Source organism: Apostichopus japonicus, chromosome 5 (assembly GCF_037975245.1).
Source record: "Apostichopus japonicus isolate 1M-3 chromosome 5, ASM3797524v1, whole genome shotgun sequence".
NCBI lineage: Eukaryota > Metazoa > Echinodermata > Holothuroidea > Aspidochirotida > Stichopodidae > Apostichopus > Apostichopus japonicus.
In genome coordinates, this window is record NC_092565.1 from 7154101 (window position 1) to 7171942 (window position 17842).

Here is a 17842-nt window from a genome sequence, read left to right on the forward strand (position 1 = left end):
TTGAAGAAAACAGAGAAACAGAAAGGATAACCACCCCCCCCTCCCCCGGAAACAATCCAAGCATCCTTTTTGAGTCCAAGCATTTAACAGCTAAAATTCATTGCTCAACTATAACCAAATGGCCCAACTATGCTGTGATTTGCCATAATAAGTGTTATTTTCATTGAAGGTTGTCCCATGTAGCGACACAGCAAGTGATGGTGTTAAGTCGAGATTATATAATAGAAAGATCGGAGGTGCCAAATGCCAGTCACACTGCAGGCCATTAGCATAATCCAAAAGAGGAAGTGACCACGAGGAAGAGATTTAGGCAGACGTAACACACTTATGGTTGACGGCATGACCGTGGCGCAAGGTGAATTTAAGCATGACCTGCTCCAAACAGGGACCTGATCTTCAACTTTGTATAACCGCATTGTCTAATTGACCCTGTTGCTGACTGTGCAGAAGTATTAGTTTGAAAGAAAACCAGAAAAGATGGTTCCATTGCCCCGTGATGAATGTAAACATTCCCTTTAGCCAAACAGTAGGTATAACCGAGGATGAAACCTCAACACAAACATCAATATTTCAGCACCTTTCCTCAAACTGACCTCATTCTCTACGACTGCCGGGATGCTATGCTAAAAGCAGAGAAGATGTACCGAAAGCAGTCGGTTTGGTTTTGGGGTGACAATTTCCGGCAAATTTTGACAGAGATGGTCAGATTATACAAGAATAGCCTCTCCATCTCTTTTTTTAAACTGTAGAACATTTTCTCCCATATTAGACTAGTGGATAATTAATTGACAATTCAATTGAGTCTTAATATAAATTGCAAAAGATTCCAAAATGGTGATCAATTATTTGGTTTATACCTCCATGGTCTTATTCCTCGTTTCAGCAACAACTGAACAGCCCCGCAGTATACTACATTGACATTTGTTCTCCTGAATTGGCAGGATATATGGAATAATATCCAAATAAAACACCCCCATAGAAAGACATTTTAATCTCTTTTGGTGGCAGCAGTTGCATTCATCACACAGAGCAGTCTATCGGCAAATAACATGTAACTCAAAATGACAACACATGAAGATCCAGTTTGTGTAAAAGAGGGCAGTAGGTACTTTTATTTCTTTTACAGCTGAAGAAATCCTCAGAAGTTTCATTTTTGAAATCCAGCTAGTCAGCCTTACCTTTGCCATAAAGGTTTTGAGTATTGTGCTCATGTATAATGAGCTGTATCATACAGGAAGGGTTATAAATTCAAAATGTAAATTTTGTCCTTTCCCCCTGTAGGCAATTCTTTGGACATCTGGTCAATCGATCAAGGATCAATTGTACAAAAATTGTCAAATGCGAGTTTAGAAACACAATAATTTTCAATACCCCTGGTGCTGCACTGATCAAAAGCTTATAAATCCCTAGCACAATACATAAAGATAATGAACAGAGAACTAACCGGTATTGATATATGAATATCAAAATATCGTAAAAGATAGAAAACCAAAATATACTGTAAAATTAGGAAGAGTGTGTCATAGCCAGAAAGCTTGAAAGAAAACTGCATGTTAATTTCATTTCAATATGAGTTTACAATGGTTATCAAAACCTTTTCATCATGGATTGAAGTTCTTTGACCCTGATGACCTCTGACCTCTAAAGCAAAATGCTATGCTACAGAATATTGCACAATGAACTCTCCCGAATTAAATGAAGAAATTTCAGTATTTTTTTTAACTTAACAGACGGAAGGAGACAATCAGACATGGAGTAAGACCAACAACTTTCATTTTTCTAAATGCTCAATATTATCAAGTTTTTGTTACACTTTGTTGTTTTCTTGCTTCTTTCTGAATAATATTGATATAGATCAGTTTCTTGCTTAAGGTGGTCAATATGTCTTATTCCTTGAATTTGGCTGTCTCATTGTGGCCATTCTGTGACAGATGGTATTTCTTAAAACCCAGGGCTGCTTGAAATAGTTACATTTAACTCAAGAAATCAAAGGCTCATTCAAAATATAAATAAGCACCAATGAGGTCAAATCTTTTACCAATACAACTCCTACATCACCGCAACCGCAAACAAAAAACAAACAGAATAACAAAAACATTAGAAAACTTGCAAGTTAACACCAACACATGCATCAAGTCAGCTAGCCTCAAAATATAACTCAAGCAAACAACAGAATGAACACATGCATATGATAACTTGGATAAGACTCTTTGAGCTAAAAAAGAAAATATGATAAATAAAAAAAATATTCAACAAAATCAATAGTAAGATGTGTTCCATTTTTATAGTTTCATTTCTAAACTTATACAACCCATAGTGAGCTATATATCTGCTCATTCCCTACTCAGATAACTAGTTTATTATTTGAATCAATCAATGAGTGTTTTCTTCTTGTAGAAAGTGGTGCAACCAATTGATAATTTGCCTACATTATAATACCCCCCCAACCATCAGCCCATATTGTTATATGCAAATTGAGACATTGGTTGAGGTGTTGTGGACCTAAGTGAAACTCCTACTAGTTTAAAAAGAAACCAACATTGTTGATTAATTAAACACATCTGTTGTGACATTAATGCATCAAATTAATGACCTACTTTGGGCTGACGTGTTTCCATGGCAATATTATAAACAATGCCAGTTGCTCATAAGCACCTCTGTCCTCAACAAACCTCTGATACGAGTCCTAAAACCCCCAAATCCAGAAAAAAAGGAACGATTGAACAAGTGCATTCCTTCCTTGCAAAAAGAGTTATGCTCAACTTTCACAGCAACTTTCTATCATCAATTAAAGTCACTTTTGCAACAATGATTTAACCTGGTGTTGCATGACTTCAAACAAACAGCTTCACATTCCAGATCTATGCCTCAAATTGCTTTCCCTAAATTTCAAACATTCTCATAGCTATCTTTTGCTCAAAGAACCCTGTTAGATACCATCAACATTAAACTTAACAGAACCTTATGTACAAAATGAATGACTTTGTTTTATAAAGGAAACATAACAACATGCTATAAGAAGTTTAGTAACTCACTAAAAGGAGCTTTTCAAACAATGTTAACATAAAAGTCACCTAGGTGAAATAATGAAACAAATACAAGGTTTAGTACTGAAAGTTGATTTCGCAAGAAAATATCCATGGCCGTTAATCTTTCTTCGCCGTAAGAGCTGAAGAACTTTTCTGTATTTTACCTCAGCTCGGTTGTTCACTCCTGTGTCTCCACTTGTCCATCTTCCATTCCAAAGTAAGCCTTCTCAGCCATATTGATGAAAAGTCCAGTATCAACTACACCTGTCAAATCAACAAAAGCACAAGCAAATGTAAACAAAAAATCTAACACTGTTGATGATGGGTGGAACTGCCTTAATAAGACCTACATGTTTTGTTGACCATGATTCTGGAAAACAAAAACTGCTGCTCTTTGCAATGTTTCACATCAATTAGAATGTGAAAGCTGTGTGAATGCTCAAAGATCACTGATGTGAATACAGATATGAATGGCTATGTGAATATTCATATTGATGCTTATCTGAATATTTATATCAATGCTTATGTGAATGCTCAGATGGACGTTTATGTGAATGCTCGTGTTTACATCAGCAATTGTCACGATCACTGACTTACGCTATATTTTGTAAACAAAAAAAGAACCTATCAATGAAGAAATGAACAAAGATATCTCAAGAGATGTCTCTGTTTGATTCCTTATAATATTATATTGAGTTATGCTTGGAAGGCTTGCTAAAATTGCCAGAAAGATAAACCCTATTCTACTTAACACTCGGTTCCAGGCATGAAATGATTGTAGCTTCACGGAATGAATGTTAAATTAAAATGTTAATTTCATGGTTCCATTCAATTTTTAAAAATAATTTAGCACCTGACACTTTCCCATATTATTGTGTACCATATGGAAAACAGTAAATCAGAAAATGTTGCATCTAAATATTTTAGACTTTTACTTCTAACCCATACTTACAATGAAACCTTGACCAGTTCAAGACTGGGACTGTAGAATTGAAAAATTGGAAAATTGAAGGTGCTACCTACCAGGTATCATCATGATTTCTTGGTTTACATTTTGCCAGCTGGAAGGAACTTCCGTAAACTGCCAGTCTAGTATTAAATTACTATTGTCAGTGACGACAGGCCCCTGTTTGAGTAGGAAGAGTAAGACAACAAAAACATTTACGAAGGAATAATATCATTTCTCCATCTCTATTGAAACAAAGTAACGTGTTTCAAAAATGTATTTTCTTCCACTCTCAAATACTGGCTGTTTCCAGTGAAGGGGTTGTCACTGAGAAAGAAATAACAATTCGACAAAACCTCTGTCTTCTTCAATATTGAAAGGAATAAACAGCACAAATGGAAACATTTATTCTCTCTTCCAGTCCCATCTCTCACTAGTTTTGTAAAACCGTGGGGTTAAGGGTTAACAGGGTATGAAGAAAAGAATAGCAATTAGAAAAATTGTAGGAAATAAAATCCTTCTTTCTTCGATGAAAAATATTGCACATGTAAAATGAATTTTCTTTCCAATCTGTGTGTCCGTCTGTCTATCTATCAAGACTTATTATAAACCATGATGTTAATTGCAAGAATATGGAAATACCAGAGACCTTTCAAAAATGCCATCTGATTCTTTTTGTATTTTAATTTCACTGAGATACTGAGAACCTACATAACATTCAACAGCCAGAAATGACCTGGTCCATCCACAAACACAACCCACCAGAAATGAGAACTGTTATGTACGAGGGACACTGTCGATAGATATTGATTTATATAAGACTCAAACTGAAGCTTGAAAATGACATGGCAGAATATACATGCTGGAGTACACTAGCATTTGGCTGGCCTGAACAATGCAGCAACATTTCTATGATTTCCAGAGATGTCAGTACAGACTGCAAAGTATAGTAGCTTCCTTGAAGTTTACACACTTCAACTCCACCCCTCATCTCCCCTCCCCAACTCAATGGACACAATGAAATATGACTGCAGGCTACTACTGTTTTATTCTAAATACCTACAGTTTTATGTTCAGTATCATATTTGATAATTAATGCTAAGCCTTCAGAATCCATAACCAAACTATCACAAGCATACCGCTTTGGCTTTGGCCATTCTGAGGACTGCCTTTCCACCAAACTTCTCCTGTATTTTCTTCTGCACAGGTTTATAGGCCATTGGGATCACTTCAATCGGGACACCTTTGGTCCACTGAGTACCCAGCTGAGCAGATCGTTTCCTATTGACAGATTAAAGAAAAAAGGAAACATCAAATCAATATTTTTTACCTCTATTGTCCCTAATTAATTGAATCAGCCATCATCACTAACATTATTAATATCATTGTTCATATCATATATGTATGTATCTAATGAATTGTGAATGAAACTCTGTCCAATTATAGAATCAAAATCTACAGACATTTTCTCCAGCTTTCGCTTTTTAATTTCATATGAACAAACCTGAATGAAAATGGCGGTAACAAAATCACTTCTGGTTCTGAAGGGGAAGAAACTACCATCTGTATCATGGAACTGATGTTACAGTCATAAACTGTCAGTCGCAAAAATTGGAACCAGATGTTTTTTCTTTGGGGATAATTAGCTAAATGATGTGGTATAAAAAACATTTTGGACTGTGTGTTGCTATCTGGTTATTGGTCTCACCTACAAGAAACAAAACTTTTTTTTGGGGGCGGGGGGGGGGGCTAAAATTGAAGTACTACCTTCATCTCAACTTTCAAGGAACTTAAAGCTCAAAGACATTTTTTTTTCAGGTTGCCCATGAAGGTATTCTGTCAAGAAAATATGTCATTTGCACCCTTACCTGTAATCGGCAATAACGATAAAAGACTTCGCATTGGCTGCTACAATCTTCTCTTGTGTAAGACAGCCACTGATAGAAAAAAGGAAAATGGAACAAAATTAAGAAACCATATAGATAGGAAACCTTCCAGTGCTGATATTGAAGAATGTCCCTAGTTGACAAACTAGATTTCCCTTCACTAAGGCTGGTAGGTTTACTTCATGTGCAATGAACGAGGGCTTATAGTGTAAATATACTGGCTATAACAAGGATAGTTTGTTGTCCAACTAGAAATTATACCACCCCTGCCTTCCAGTCCCCATGCACCCCCCTCACCATCCCCCCACAAACGTTTGTGAATTTTTAAAGACATACTTGATTTTCATTACAGGCATAAACAGAACAAAAAATTATGCAAATCTTTCAAACCTCTTTGCGGAATAGTTTTGTCACCATATAAACAAACTTGAGCGCATTAACGAATCATGCACCTTTACTTAACAATAATTTTTTTCCACCCCCATCCTCCCCTGCCCTATTGATGACTTAAATAATTAATTTTATCAAGTCACTTACCCACCACCTTTGATTAGATTCATATCCTTGTCAACTTCATCTGCGCCATCAATTGCAACATCAAGCTGTCATACAAAATTTCAAACATACAAGTTGAATTTTTTTAAATCAATTATTTAATTGAAATGTGTAGAATATTGACGATAATGACTAAGAAAAGGCTTGAACAGCTCTTTCATGGAGATTCTTATCCTCCACATCAATTGGAGACATCAAAAGGGTACTAAATTACATAGAAAAATAGATGATTATAGCTTAAGGGTGGCAGTAGAATGCTTGTTCAAGTTTGAAACTGACTAACCATAAGTTTACTTTTTAGCAATTTCTTTCTTTTCTTTTCTAGGGGGGGGGGGGAGCATTGATGACCTTTGACCCCTCTGATGGACTGAGCTGTCCTTCAGGAGCACAGCTTAGTTCAACCCCCTTTATGCAATACATGCAAATATATCAATACTCTACTGAATGACAAGGGGAAGGATGGTATTATCATAGCAGGGTGTTGTTCCTAAAGTTTGATATGATTCACAATGTTAACATCAAACCATTTACAACATTCATCTTCAACCAAACTAGAGTTTTGCCTTTATGAATTGGTTTGTCAACAAGGACCCGAGCAATTTTTAATCCACCAGAACACAATCTTTTAACCCGTTTTTCGACAACAGTTTGAGATGCTGAGTACTTGGTGTAGATCATGATTAAAGGATGAAGCAACACATAACCACTTTCTTCTTTGCATTTCTGCAACGTTAATCAGGAAAATATTTCCTATTTAACATACCACTGGACTCCTTTCCAAGTCGCTCAGTTTAAGACCATTACTGATGATCAGCTCCCGGGCTTGAAATGACGTTGGAACACACTCAAGCTTGAAGTTTTTGGTTTTTACCAATTCAGCTGTTAGAGGAATAGGAAAACAAAAATTTAACAACTGGTAAGTACTGTACCATATAATTTGCAAGGATGTATGAAGATGGCCGTCATATATTTTTATGGCACGACTTGAATGCGTACAACTCTGTTTCAAGTACAAGTGTCAATTCAGTGTTCCGAGTTTTGGGTAGCAGTTTTGGAAGCTCCAAATTCTTTTTCTGATAAAATACATATGGTTACAATGCACAAATGCTCCTATATATGCAACTTATGCAATCGTAAAACTCTTTTCCTTGTTGCATAACATTTTGTGATGCAAAGTACGGGATGAATTACTCCGGGCTGCAACTTACCCAATCGGTCAACAGCATATACAACAGTTGAGCCACTGCCAACTCCAACAGCAAAACCATCCTATTAGAATAGAAATATAGAAAGGGATATGCAAAAATGAGGAAAATGGTATGTTTCTTAAAATTTAATATGACAGGTTTTGATGCACTCCATCAGCCTAACTCAAGAGCTCATTATGGATTAATGCACCTAACGATGTATTGGTTGCATCATGGAATAACTATGACAAGTTTTGGTAGCTTCTTTAAGTCAAAATCTAACTTGAAATGAAAAGAATAGAATTGACATAACAACACAAAAATTCTGATACCATTTCCAAAAATTACGATCAAAATCAATCAAAACATAAAAACAGCTGTGGGCCTTAAGTGAACTTAAAATGAATTTAGCCGGATGTTAATTGTTGAACAGATGTGTTATTATCTAGCATAGTTTTTGAGGTTATAACTAATAGGAAGTGGATATATAGCCATCAGACGGTTCCCAATTCCAGTTTACTATTTACTTCCATCTGACATGCGCAGTTATCAATCTTGCGATTAGCCGCCATTTTGAAGGTTGTCTTTGAATGAGTGAATGAGCTGTAGGTGATAGTTTTGACTCGTTTTCTGCTATCGAAAGTGCCATTTGTACATTCGAGAAGGAGCAATGCATTTCATTTTGGCGCCAGGACACAAGGTTTCGAAGCAGCGAAGAAGAAGTACAAAAACTAGTGGTGGATGAAGAAGCAACATAACGGTCAAATAGTAGTAACGCGCAGAAAACCGCCAGAAAATTTGCGGGACGGCAAAATAACTTGGTTACCGGATCGTCCGCCGGCACCGCAGGAAAATCACAAGTCCGCAAGACTGATAACTGCGCATGTCAGACGGAAGTGACGGCTAAATAGTAAACTGGAATCGGGAACCGTCTGACGGTTATATATTTACTGCGTAACTAATATAACCTTGGGCTTGCAAACTGAAAATGTTGGTCTGGAAATGACCAAGTTCCATTACTATCACTAACTTTAAGTAATTTACTAGCTTAAAGACATATGCACTAGAGTATAGAGGCCCAAGTTCAAAGTCCGGTCCAAGGTTAGGCCTAACGTTAGGCTGCGGCTAAGGTGAAATTGAGTGTTTACCCCCTAAAAACTCAAGTGTATGCGTACGTAGTGATATTTTGAAGTCGTCACTTACTTTCACATGGTTGTCTACGGCCGCATAGGCTGCTGCTTGTTTAGCTTGTTCGACTAAATTCATTGTAGTAAATGGCTGCTTGTTTGGGAGCTTTGGCTGTTTCAGTCTATGGAAGATAAGGAATTGCCGGACAATACCCGAAGTCCTGTTCCGCATGTCATGAAGCGCCAAATTATGGCGATGGTAACATCTTGTACCTGTGCACAAATTTCTCACGACAACAAGTGTTCGCGGGGTCACGGAAGTAAACATGTTTCTCTGGACACCATGATGTAAACGATAGTAGCAAAGAGAAGCCACAGGGGCCAGAACAACACCAGCATATACTACGCTGAAAAGTTATTCGCTGACTTATTGGTTGCAGATTCTCAATTGAGCCAAGGTTGTTGTTAGTTCATATAGTTTCCGATTGTCTCATTGGTAATTACGAACAATCTAATAGCAATCAAATAGAACCAATAAATCAATGATCAAAGTTCAAACTTTGTATAGACGTTCAGTACAAGAAAAATAAATTCATCGAATTGCAGATGTTCAAGATATTCCACAGTTACCGAGAATTCGTAATGTCTGTAAAACTATAGTGCTCTCTGCCTTAGCATTTAGCATTTGTTAGCACTGAATTGTTAACAACTCCCTTGTGTGATGCTGTCTCCGAAGATTCTGCTATTGGATCGAAACATCAGACCCTAAACCTCAATCATAAGAACATATTTTATTTCTGGGTATAACACTGCAGCATTGCCTGAACTTTGCATGTGCTTCACTGGACGAAAGTCAAATCTCGGTCCCCATCGGCGGCGATCAAATTTGAGTAATCGTTTCCTTCCGTTATTGAACGTTTGCATGCATTGTTCATTATTTTTTCTTTTCTTTTTGTCTTTGTAAGGGGGTCTGCTTCGTAAGAGCCTCGGCTTTCTCAGACCTCCTCCACTTGTCACATACATTTTCTTCTATTATTGTGTAATATATTGAATGTGAAAACAAATAAATGAACATGAAATGAAAATGAAATAAGACGGTGAACATGCTCACGATAAAATAATATCAGTTGTTGGTTCTTGCAAAAAGAAATTAACTGGGGACAAAACTTATCATCAAAATGAGATGAACTCCATATTTGTTTTCGCCCTAAAAGAGGTTGAGGGACCGTCCCCCGCTGAATAGCCAGGAACTGCAGGGTAATAGCGGTTTTTTTAATAATAAGAAACATGTGCTTCAGTAGTACTCCCCAATAATTTGCTAAAATACAAAAAGAAGAATTAAGGATATACATTCCAAATAAATGTTGAGCTTGAAAACCATTGCCCGGGCCAAGAGTGGACTATAAATAATATATATGTAGGTCCTGCAGCTAGCTTCCGAAGCTTTACACCAGCACCCAGCCACTGGGATCACTTTCTCATACAGTAAAGAAATGTCAAAGCAGCTCCTCTTCCACTATCTATGACCTCTGAGATTCTAGATATATTTTAAGTTTCAGAATAATTCTTCGTTTTGATATATGTTTAAGCTACTGAGCTATCGTTTTGCAATTCGAAAGGCAAGCTCTGTGAATAAAAGCAAAGATAATTCACCTTCCGAAGGTACAATATCTTACTAAAGTTTTAGCCTGACAAATGCATACTGCAGTTTGCTGCAGGCACATGCCAAACAAGAGTCGGCTTTCCCTTCGCAGTGCAGGCCTTACTACATTGGCTTATGTGAAGGGATACATGTGCTAGCTTAATCACTAACTTTATTTTCGTTTGAAAATAAATATCGTCGTTGTGAGAGCTTGCTTAATTTATTCCACGACTGGTTAGAGGCTTCTTAAAGCCTAGCTAGAAGTTAGCTATGGCTGGAGCTACAGCCAGATCCTTGCAGTATGAGTACAAGGCGGTAAGTAAACTTCTTTTTATTTATCCAACGCGGCGGGCTGTCTGCACGCATATTGTCAGTGCTTTTGTACGATAGGCAAGCTTGTGCCTGCTATGTTAGGCTAGAGCATAGGCTGTAGCACACTGACGCCTAGGCTTAAGTGAAACGTTATCGCAACGTTTTCACATGCACTGGTTCAACTTTTCGAAATTAAACAAATGAGCAAGTTTTTCTTGACAGCGAAAACATTTTGTATACTCTTCAAATAATCAATATAACCACATATTTTCATGGTCCCCTAACAAAGGCTTGATATGTTTAAAGCTGATTCGACAAAATTTTCATTAAATTTATGAAACTGAAAAAGATGATAAAAAATAGCCAAGCAGAATAGAAATACTCTTACTGTCTTACTTAGTCTTATTACTACTACTAGTACTAGCCTAGTAGTAGTACTAAAATACTAATGCACTTAAGTCTTACTGGCCTAGGCCTAGCAGGTTAGTTAGAATTTAGATATTATTATGCATCACTAAACAGCCTAGGCACCAAGGGAAAAAAGCATAGTAAAAGTGGATCCATCAAAACTACAAAATGCAAAACCTGCATGCTACACTAGGCTACTAGAAATACTTGAGCCAGTGGTGCTGTCTCAATCAAATGTAAAATGTGTCTGCTGCCATTAGGCTAAATGTAAACCATTGATAAAGCGAATTAATCTTGAAAAATGCCCAATTTAAACTAATACTCCAGCTGAATGCTAAGCGTTACTAGCAATCACAATTTTTACACAATATCAACTCTGATCTCTACCTTGTAGAACTCAAACTTAGTCCTACAAGCTGACCGATCTCTCATCGAGAGGCGAGGACGAGATGAAGCCACCGGAGAGGTGATGAGCTTGTCAGGGCGGACTACTGGCAGCAGGATGGGAGACAAAGCAAAAAGGAATAAACCACCAATGCAAGAAGAACGGAAAATCAAGTAGGGCTAAGCTGCAGATTGGATTTAGGCCTAAATTATTTCTGTTTTAAAAAATTAATGCTATATATCATAAACTCATCATTTTTAGGAAAATTCAAGAAAGAGGGTTTTTTAAAGACATACTATAAAACTAATGATTGATGCAACTGGTTTTATTCCTTGATTACTTGTCATGTTTGTTGACATAAGCTAGTGCAGGATTATACTCTTGCTGGTCACTTAGCCAATGGTCCAAAACTTGAAATCTTGCAAGCAAGTTAAATATTACTATTTGGAAAGAACCAAGTAAGCATGGTTAATGACTTTCTTGTTACAGTCAAAACAAGCTTAAAGGGATATTCCTTGGATGGACAATGTGACACGTGCATAAAGAAATATATTCCGCACTGTTAGATGGAAATCCCACTTTAATATCATGTACCCAAATCAAGATATGGTTGATTGAATGGAACGATTTTTGACTGGCTAAACTCTTTTCCCAGGAGTGGATCACAATAGGTGGTCTATGATTTCAAATGATTCCATATTCTGTTAAAACTTTCTTTATGCTGGGAATGCAGTACATGTAATATTTTAGCTTATCTGCCAAGTTCTCTGAAGCCCTATTAATTTCATCAATATGCATTTTGTTGTTGTTGAAGAAATAAAGTTTTCTCAGTGCATAAGAGAGTTAAATATTTTAAAGAGAAACAGTAACACTTTCAGCTGACTGTGCCTTGATGACATCATTCACTCCGTTGTTGCGAGATGCTTTAACAAAATATCCCTAAGTTTGAAGAATTCATATATCATCGCCATACAAAATACCACATGGATGTGGGGTTTGACATCAAGAGCCCATTTAGCCGATAGTAGTCAGCGATGACTCACAATCGTCCATTGTAGTTCTGTCACCAATAGGACCAGCTTGTCAGTAGGTGCCATTAAATAGATGGAGAAATTCATTCTTGATCATAATTTGTCCTTTCTCCAACAGGCGGCAGAAGCGTGACGATGCCAAGTATGACATGAATAAGTTCAAGGGTCAAACCTTACTATCTGAGGGTATTGATGACATGGTTGGAATTTACTACAGGCCCAAGACACCTGAGACAAGGACGACTTATGAAGCTCTACTCAGTTTCATCCAGGCAGCATTAGGTGACCAGGTGAGGATGATATGAAATTAATAGATACTGGGGTTAAGCTTGCACGGTTTCGTGAAAACTTACAACCGGTTTTTCTCTAGCAAAAAACCGAATCTGGCTCAAAAACCGGTTTTTTTTCCACCTCCCGAATTGCATTGCAAACATCCAAATCTCGATCGCTAAGATGCATATTTTTGAAGCTTTACCAACAGCGGTTTCAACTCTGTTTGTTCGCAGTAAAGGGTTAAAAACAAGGAGAATAAATTCAAGAAATGTTACTGCCTTCATGACTCTCATTTTATAACCCACGTTAACTAAACTGAAGTAAATATGTCGAAAAGAAATGTGTTAGTGAAATTTTTTCTTAAAGTTTTAACATCACGTACACCTATCGTTTGTCTTGTGTTAACTGTACTTCACGAAGTTCAAATTCGTGTAAAATATCACGGTTATATTATATTATATGTTATATTTTCGGAGATGAGGGCCGAGCGTAAACCCCATTATGACCAATTGGAGATCGTAAAAAAAAATGCTTTACAAAATGATTGGTCCAATATATTCAGTAGTGGCTGACAAAGTGGTCGAATGTACCAAATTGCACGAGGCTCTAGCCATGTTCGCGGGTGGTATCTTGGCGGTAAAAAAAATTCTCTTCAAGGAGTGAAGAGAATTTACAGTCTGCACTTTCAAGTACAAGATGAAAAACATCGCTGGCAAAAGCGGGGATTAGGTTGGCAAAGAATATAAATTGTTAACGTTTAAGTTGAAAACATGTGTTCATCAACGTAAACGAAAAACAAACTGAGAGACGCCTTGTCTGATAACTGATAAGAAGAAATGTTGAAAGGAAACTCACAAGGAAAATACAATCTATTAGCGTACAAAGGAGAATTGTCCCAACAGCAACATCTGTAATTTCCAGCCATGTATGCAACATTTTTACTCCTTTAATATTCCTTGGCTCAAGCCTGACGCCAGGTGTCTCTTGTGAATGATGGACTGTGATTGTTCTCATGTTACTTGTTGCATCTTAGTTGTTAAACTCAGAGCCCCCCCCCGTGATTGTTACTTGTTGCATCTTAGTTGTTAAACACAGAGCCCCCCCGTGATTGGTAATGTTACCTGTTGCATCTTAGTTGTTAAACTCACAGAGCCCCCCCCCCCCCCCCGCGACTGTACATGTCGTATGGTATTGTGGATTGCGCAATGTACCTTTGAAGTTTTAACGTTTATTTTTTGAACACGAGCTGTGATCAATGTGTTTGAAAAGATTTTCTCCATATACTCTACCAATAAATTGAAGTTAAATAATAAGAACAACACAAGGAGGACAAACACGTTGGATATAACAATTTACTTTGAACTGCATCTCGTCATTTGAGTGTGTACTTCTCACAACTACTAACGTTGGCCACCAAGGTCAGTTCAATACTACAAGGTCACCTAACTGATGCACGCATATAAGGGCTGCATAGCCTAATGTTAGGCCTAGCTATCCACCCTCAAGCACTGGTTATGGCGTGTGCCGATCGTAGCTGACAATGTCGTCTATCAGAAAAGCTTTCTCTTGTTGCAATTTACTTTCATATTGCAAAAAAAAAGGTAAATAGGAGAAACCAAAGTCAACAAACTCTGTTTTTTCCAGTTTTTGCAATTCAAATTTCGGTTTTTACCGGTTTTTCGGTTTTCTTAAAATAAAAAATAGTACCGAAATTCGGTCGGAAAAAACCGGTTTCGGTACTAAAACCGGTTTACCGTGCAAGCCTAACTGGGGTCACCATGAAGAATGCTTTAATGTCTGTTTTAACACGTATACATGTATCTGTTACAAGATATTCTCTGAACTATACCATACCAGGGAATAAATTAGTGCCCTCATTTTTGTGAAGCAGTTTTGAAGGCTCTGTAGTTTGTCTTATAAAATACTGTGTGTTCCTCTGTGAAAAACTGCTATACATAGTTGGACTTGTATAGCAATTTGACAATTTTACGATGCAAAACCGGATAAATTATTCCCTGCAAACTGGTTAAATCTTTGTAAATTTTGTATTTGATCATTTGAAGAAGAGATATTTCACAAAAAGACTGATGTTGAAGACAGTAGCAGTTGTAATTGATGGAGAGGAGAGTAATACATGTGAATACAAAAGTCGCTGTTTAGAGTTGATGAAATGTTACTTTACATCAGTTGACCAAACAGTACATAAATTATTTGACTTTAAAAAAAGGACATTATAATAAGTGAAGAATAGACTAGCTGTACTGTTTATTTGTAAGTATTCAAGTATGTAATCTCTAACTATTTGGAGATCCTGGCAATTTCTTAACTCAAGCAGGGTAAAGAATTCCATTCTGTCAACACACATTGAAATGTAGTTGCTAATTATGTGTCTACCAAAATTGTACATTTCTTGTTTAATGTCCTCTCTGACAGAGAACTTCTCATTGGGGCTATGGAAATGCGTAATTAAGAGAAAACGTAAGATGAAATAAAACTACGAAATAAATATTGAAAGACTGCTGTTCTACTACAACAGCGTATCTCAGCTGGATGTAAAGTAATGCTCATTAGGCTGTTACTCAGTTTCTGTTTCCGTTCCAGCCGAGAGACATTCTCTGTGGTGCTGCAGATGAGGTGCTGGCCACTCTGAAAAATGATAACTCGCGCAGCAAAGAAAAGGAGAAGGAACTAGAACTTCTCCTTGGCAAGTTAGCCGAAGAAAGATTTGCTTTGCTTGTGAATCTCGGCAAAAAAATCACAGACTACGGCGGAGACAAAGATAAAAACCCGATAGGTAGGTCAACCTCTCTTCAGCGGATGAGCCTGACAAAACTTCCTTCACCAGTATGTTCGTTAGTGTCACCAGTATGTTCGTTAGTATGTTCGTACTTTATTTTGTTCGTTAGTGACACCAGTATGTTAGTTCGTTCGAGATACATTGATCAAAATATGGAATATGGTTTTCTATTATCAACTAAAGAGGTTGCTTCAATGGTAACGTAAAGGCTCAAGTCAATTGCACTAAATAGGATATTTTGCAAGGTATATGAAAACCTGGTTTAACAAAGTCCCAGTGATCTACGAGTATGGGATAAGAACATTTCTCACAACAAAGTCAAGGTCATTGTAATTTCTCTTTTTTTGCAGAGGATGAAATAGATGAAACAATTGGAGTTAATGTCCAGTTTGAAGAGTCAGATGCCGAGGTGAGATTTTTACATCCGAAAACATTTCTAGATGTCTTGTTGTTAGTGGAGAAGTGCACTGTCAATATTCTTCATTTCAGTAAATATGACTTCTGAGATTTAGCCATTCTTTAAGTGTTCCTACGGTTATGTCTTTTGAGATCGTTATCAGAGTTTGGTATTGTACTTTGTACCATTTTTTGGGGCTTCGACTTTGAGATGGAGGCAAATATTGAAAGTTGTAATTTTCTTACTTGAAGCGGGGTAGAATGGTTTATGTGTTGACATGTTGTAGTCTTTAAGGAATCTGAATGGTGCTGAAAGAAACCAACTGCTTTCCATAGTGATTGATTTGAGTGATCTCCCCCAAGGCTCTCTCTAGACCTACTGAAAATGTTATCCCTTTGTCCCATTACCTCTCCAGGATGATCCCGAAGATTACGGAGAAGTTAAGGACGAGGAGTCGGAGAGCGAGGAAGAAGGAGAAGAGCCAGCACGAGACAATGCTCTAACTACAAGTGTAAGTAATCTCACAAGACAAGTAGAGATGAGATTTTACCCCGTAAAACACTAAATAACAATCCTTTCAATGACTCTCTTGGTCCGATCGATCATTTAACTCCTGATCCTTCTCGTGGGCAACCTTTCCCCATCTCCTCATGAAACCTATTTTCTTATGGACTTACTTATGAGTCGGGAGGGAGAGGGAATGAATGGCAAACTTTGAGAATGTGATAACAGTTTGTCGTAAGTGCTTTCATTTATCTGGGAAGGAAAAATTAGTTAGTGTCAATGAGGACTTTGCTGTCTTCGAAGTCTTACAGATATTTTTTTTTTGGTCTGCCTTCTTTGTTTTCTTCTGTAGCTGGCAGGTGGTGAGGCTTTGCTCGGAGCTCAGAAGGATCTTCATCCCAGAGATATCGATGCCTACTGGCTTCAGAGGCAGCTGGGTACTTTCTACGACGATCCCAACGTCTCCCAAGCTAAAGCCGGAGAAGTTCTGGACATACTAAAGGTACATTGACCAATGTTTCTTCATTTAAAGCAGTGTGAAGCTTTTGTGTGCAGTAGTCTGTAGCCTTGTATGTTCAGTTGTGTGCGGATTTTGTTTGAAGTACCGATTTAGATATTTTTTCTTCTCTCTTTTCTTTTGTAGTCAGTTTTCTATTGATCATTTTCCCCCATATTGTCTTTCATTATATTTTTTTTCATCTGGTTCTTATTTGTTTATGCTATTCAGAGACCTTGTGAATTATTAACAACAAATCTATTCAGGAATGGTGGTGTTTTTGACTTCCGATTAATAAAAATTCTGTTCGATTATCGAACCTACCATCTGTGGTCGGAAGAAAGGCCACTGGTTAGAGAGAACTGCTTGTTATGTTATGTGATTACGAATATGGAAAACAGGTCAAGTGTTTACAAAAAGTTGAAACTTTACATGCGATTTCTCTTTTTATAGCAACCCGATATTTCAATCTTTCCTCCTCCTCCTCCTCCTCCTCCTCCTCCTCCTCCTCCTCCTCCTCCTCCTCCTCCTCCTCCTCCTCCTCCTCCTCCTCCTCCTCCTCCTCCTCCTCCTCCTCGTTCTCCTCCTCCTTTAAACCTCTCTATAATGCATGTCTGGTGGTCTCTTTACACCTTCAGGATGCGGCTGATGATGGACAGGTTGAGAACCAACTTGTGATGCTTCTAGGAACCAACCGATTCGATTTCATCAAACTTCTCAGAAAGGAACGACAGATGAGTAAGTTACATCGTTGAATATATGTTATGAAATTTATATTTTTTATTATTGTATTCTGTACTGATTTTTATGCCAAAGTAATGTAAATCATTGTTTTCTAGTTAGCAAGTATTGGATTTCATTTTCCAA

At 37.4% G+C, this 17842-nt stretch overlaps 2 protein-coding genes across 3 annotated transcripts in view; one reads left to right on the forward strand and one right to left on the reverse strand.

The window, feature by feature from the left end:
* Window positions 1–1722: 1722 nt before the first annotated feature.
* LOC139967462 (ribose-5-phosphate isomerase-like) lies at window positions 1723–9188 on the reverse strand. Its single transcript, XM_071971312.1, has 8 exons — window positions 8807–9188; window positions 7625–7685; window positions 7180–7295; window positions 6399–6463; window positions 5844–5912; window positions 5115–5256; window positions 4053–4155; window positions 1723–3293 (listed from the first exon to the last, which is right to left on the reverse strand). Exons 1-8 carry the CDS (start codon window positions 9056–9058, stop codon window positions 3208–3210), a joined length of 894 nt encoding a protein of 297 aa, XP_071827413.1. The 5' UTR covers window positions 9059–9188; the 3' UTR covers window positions 1723–3207.
* A 1288-nt stretch (window positions 9189–10476) lies between these two features.
* The window catches only part of LOC139967461 (U5 small nuclear ribonucleoprotein 200 kDa helicase-like), a 41133-nt gene continuing 33767 nt past the window's right edge, over window positions 10477–17842 (forward strand). For both annotated transcript variants that reach the window (XM_071971310.1, XM_071971311.1), the window contains exons 1-8: window positions 10477–10687; window positions 11487–11650; window positions 12627–12798; window positions 15383–15575; window positions 15929–15987; window positions 16391–16486; window positions 16832–16981; window positions 17614–17713. In XM_071971310.1, the coding sequence (XP_071827411.1) occupies window positions 10643–10687; window positions 11487–11650; window positions 12627–12798; window positions 15383–15575; window positions 15929–15987; window positions 16391–16486; window positions 16832–16981; window positions 17614–17713 (979 nt within the window). In that variant the 5' untranslated portion in view covers window positions 10477–10642. The remainder of the gene's footprint in view (window positions 10688–11486; window positions 11651–12626; window positions 12799–15382; window positions 15576–15928; window positions 15988–16390; window positions 16487–16831; window positions 16982–17613; window positions 17714–17842) is intronic.

Bases quoted from the DNA above. Each gene is read 5' to 3' on its own strand.
- LOC139967462 (XM_071971312.1), bottom strand. From the start codon at position 9,058: ATGTTTACTTCCGTGACCCCGCGAACACTTGTTGTCGTGAGAAATTTG. The intron at 7,296-7,624 runs GTAAGTTGCAGC...TTCCTCTAACAG, and splicing joins ATATGCTGTTGACCGATTGG to CTGAATTGGTAAAAACCAAA. The intron at 3,294-4,052 runs GTAGGTAGCACC...TTGATTTGACAG, and splicing joins AGAAATCATGATGATACCTG to GTGTAGTTGATACTGGACTT.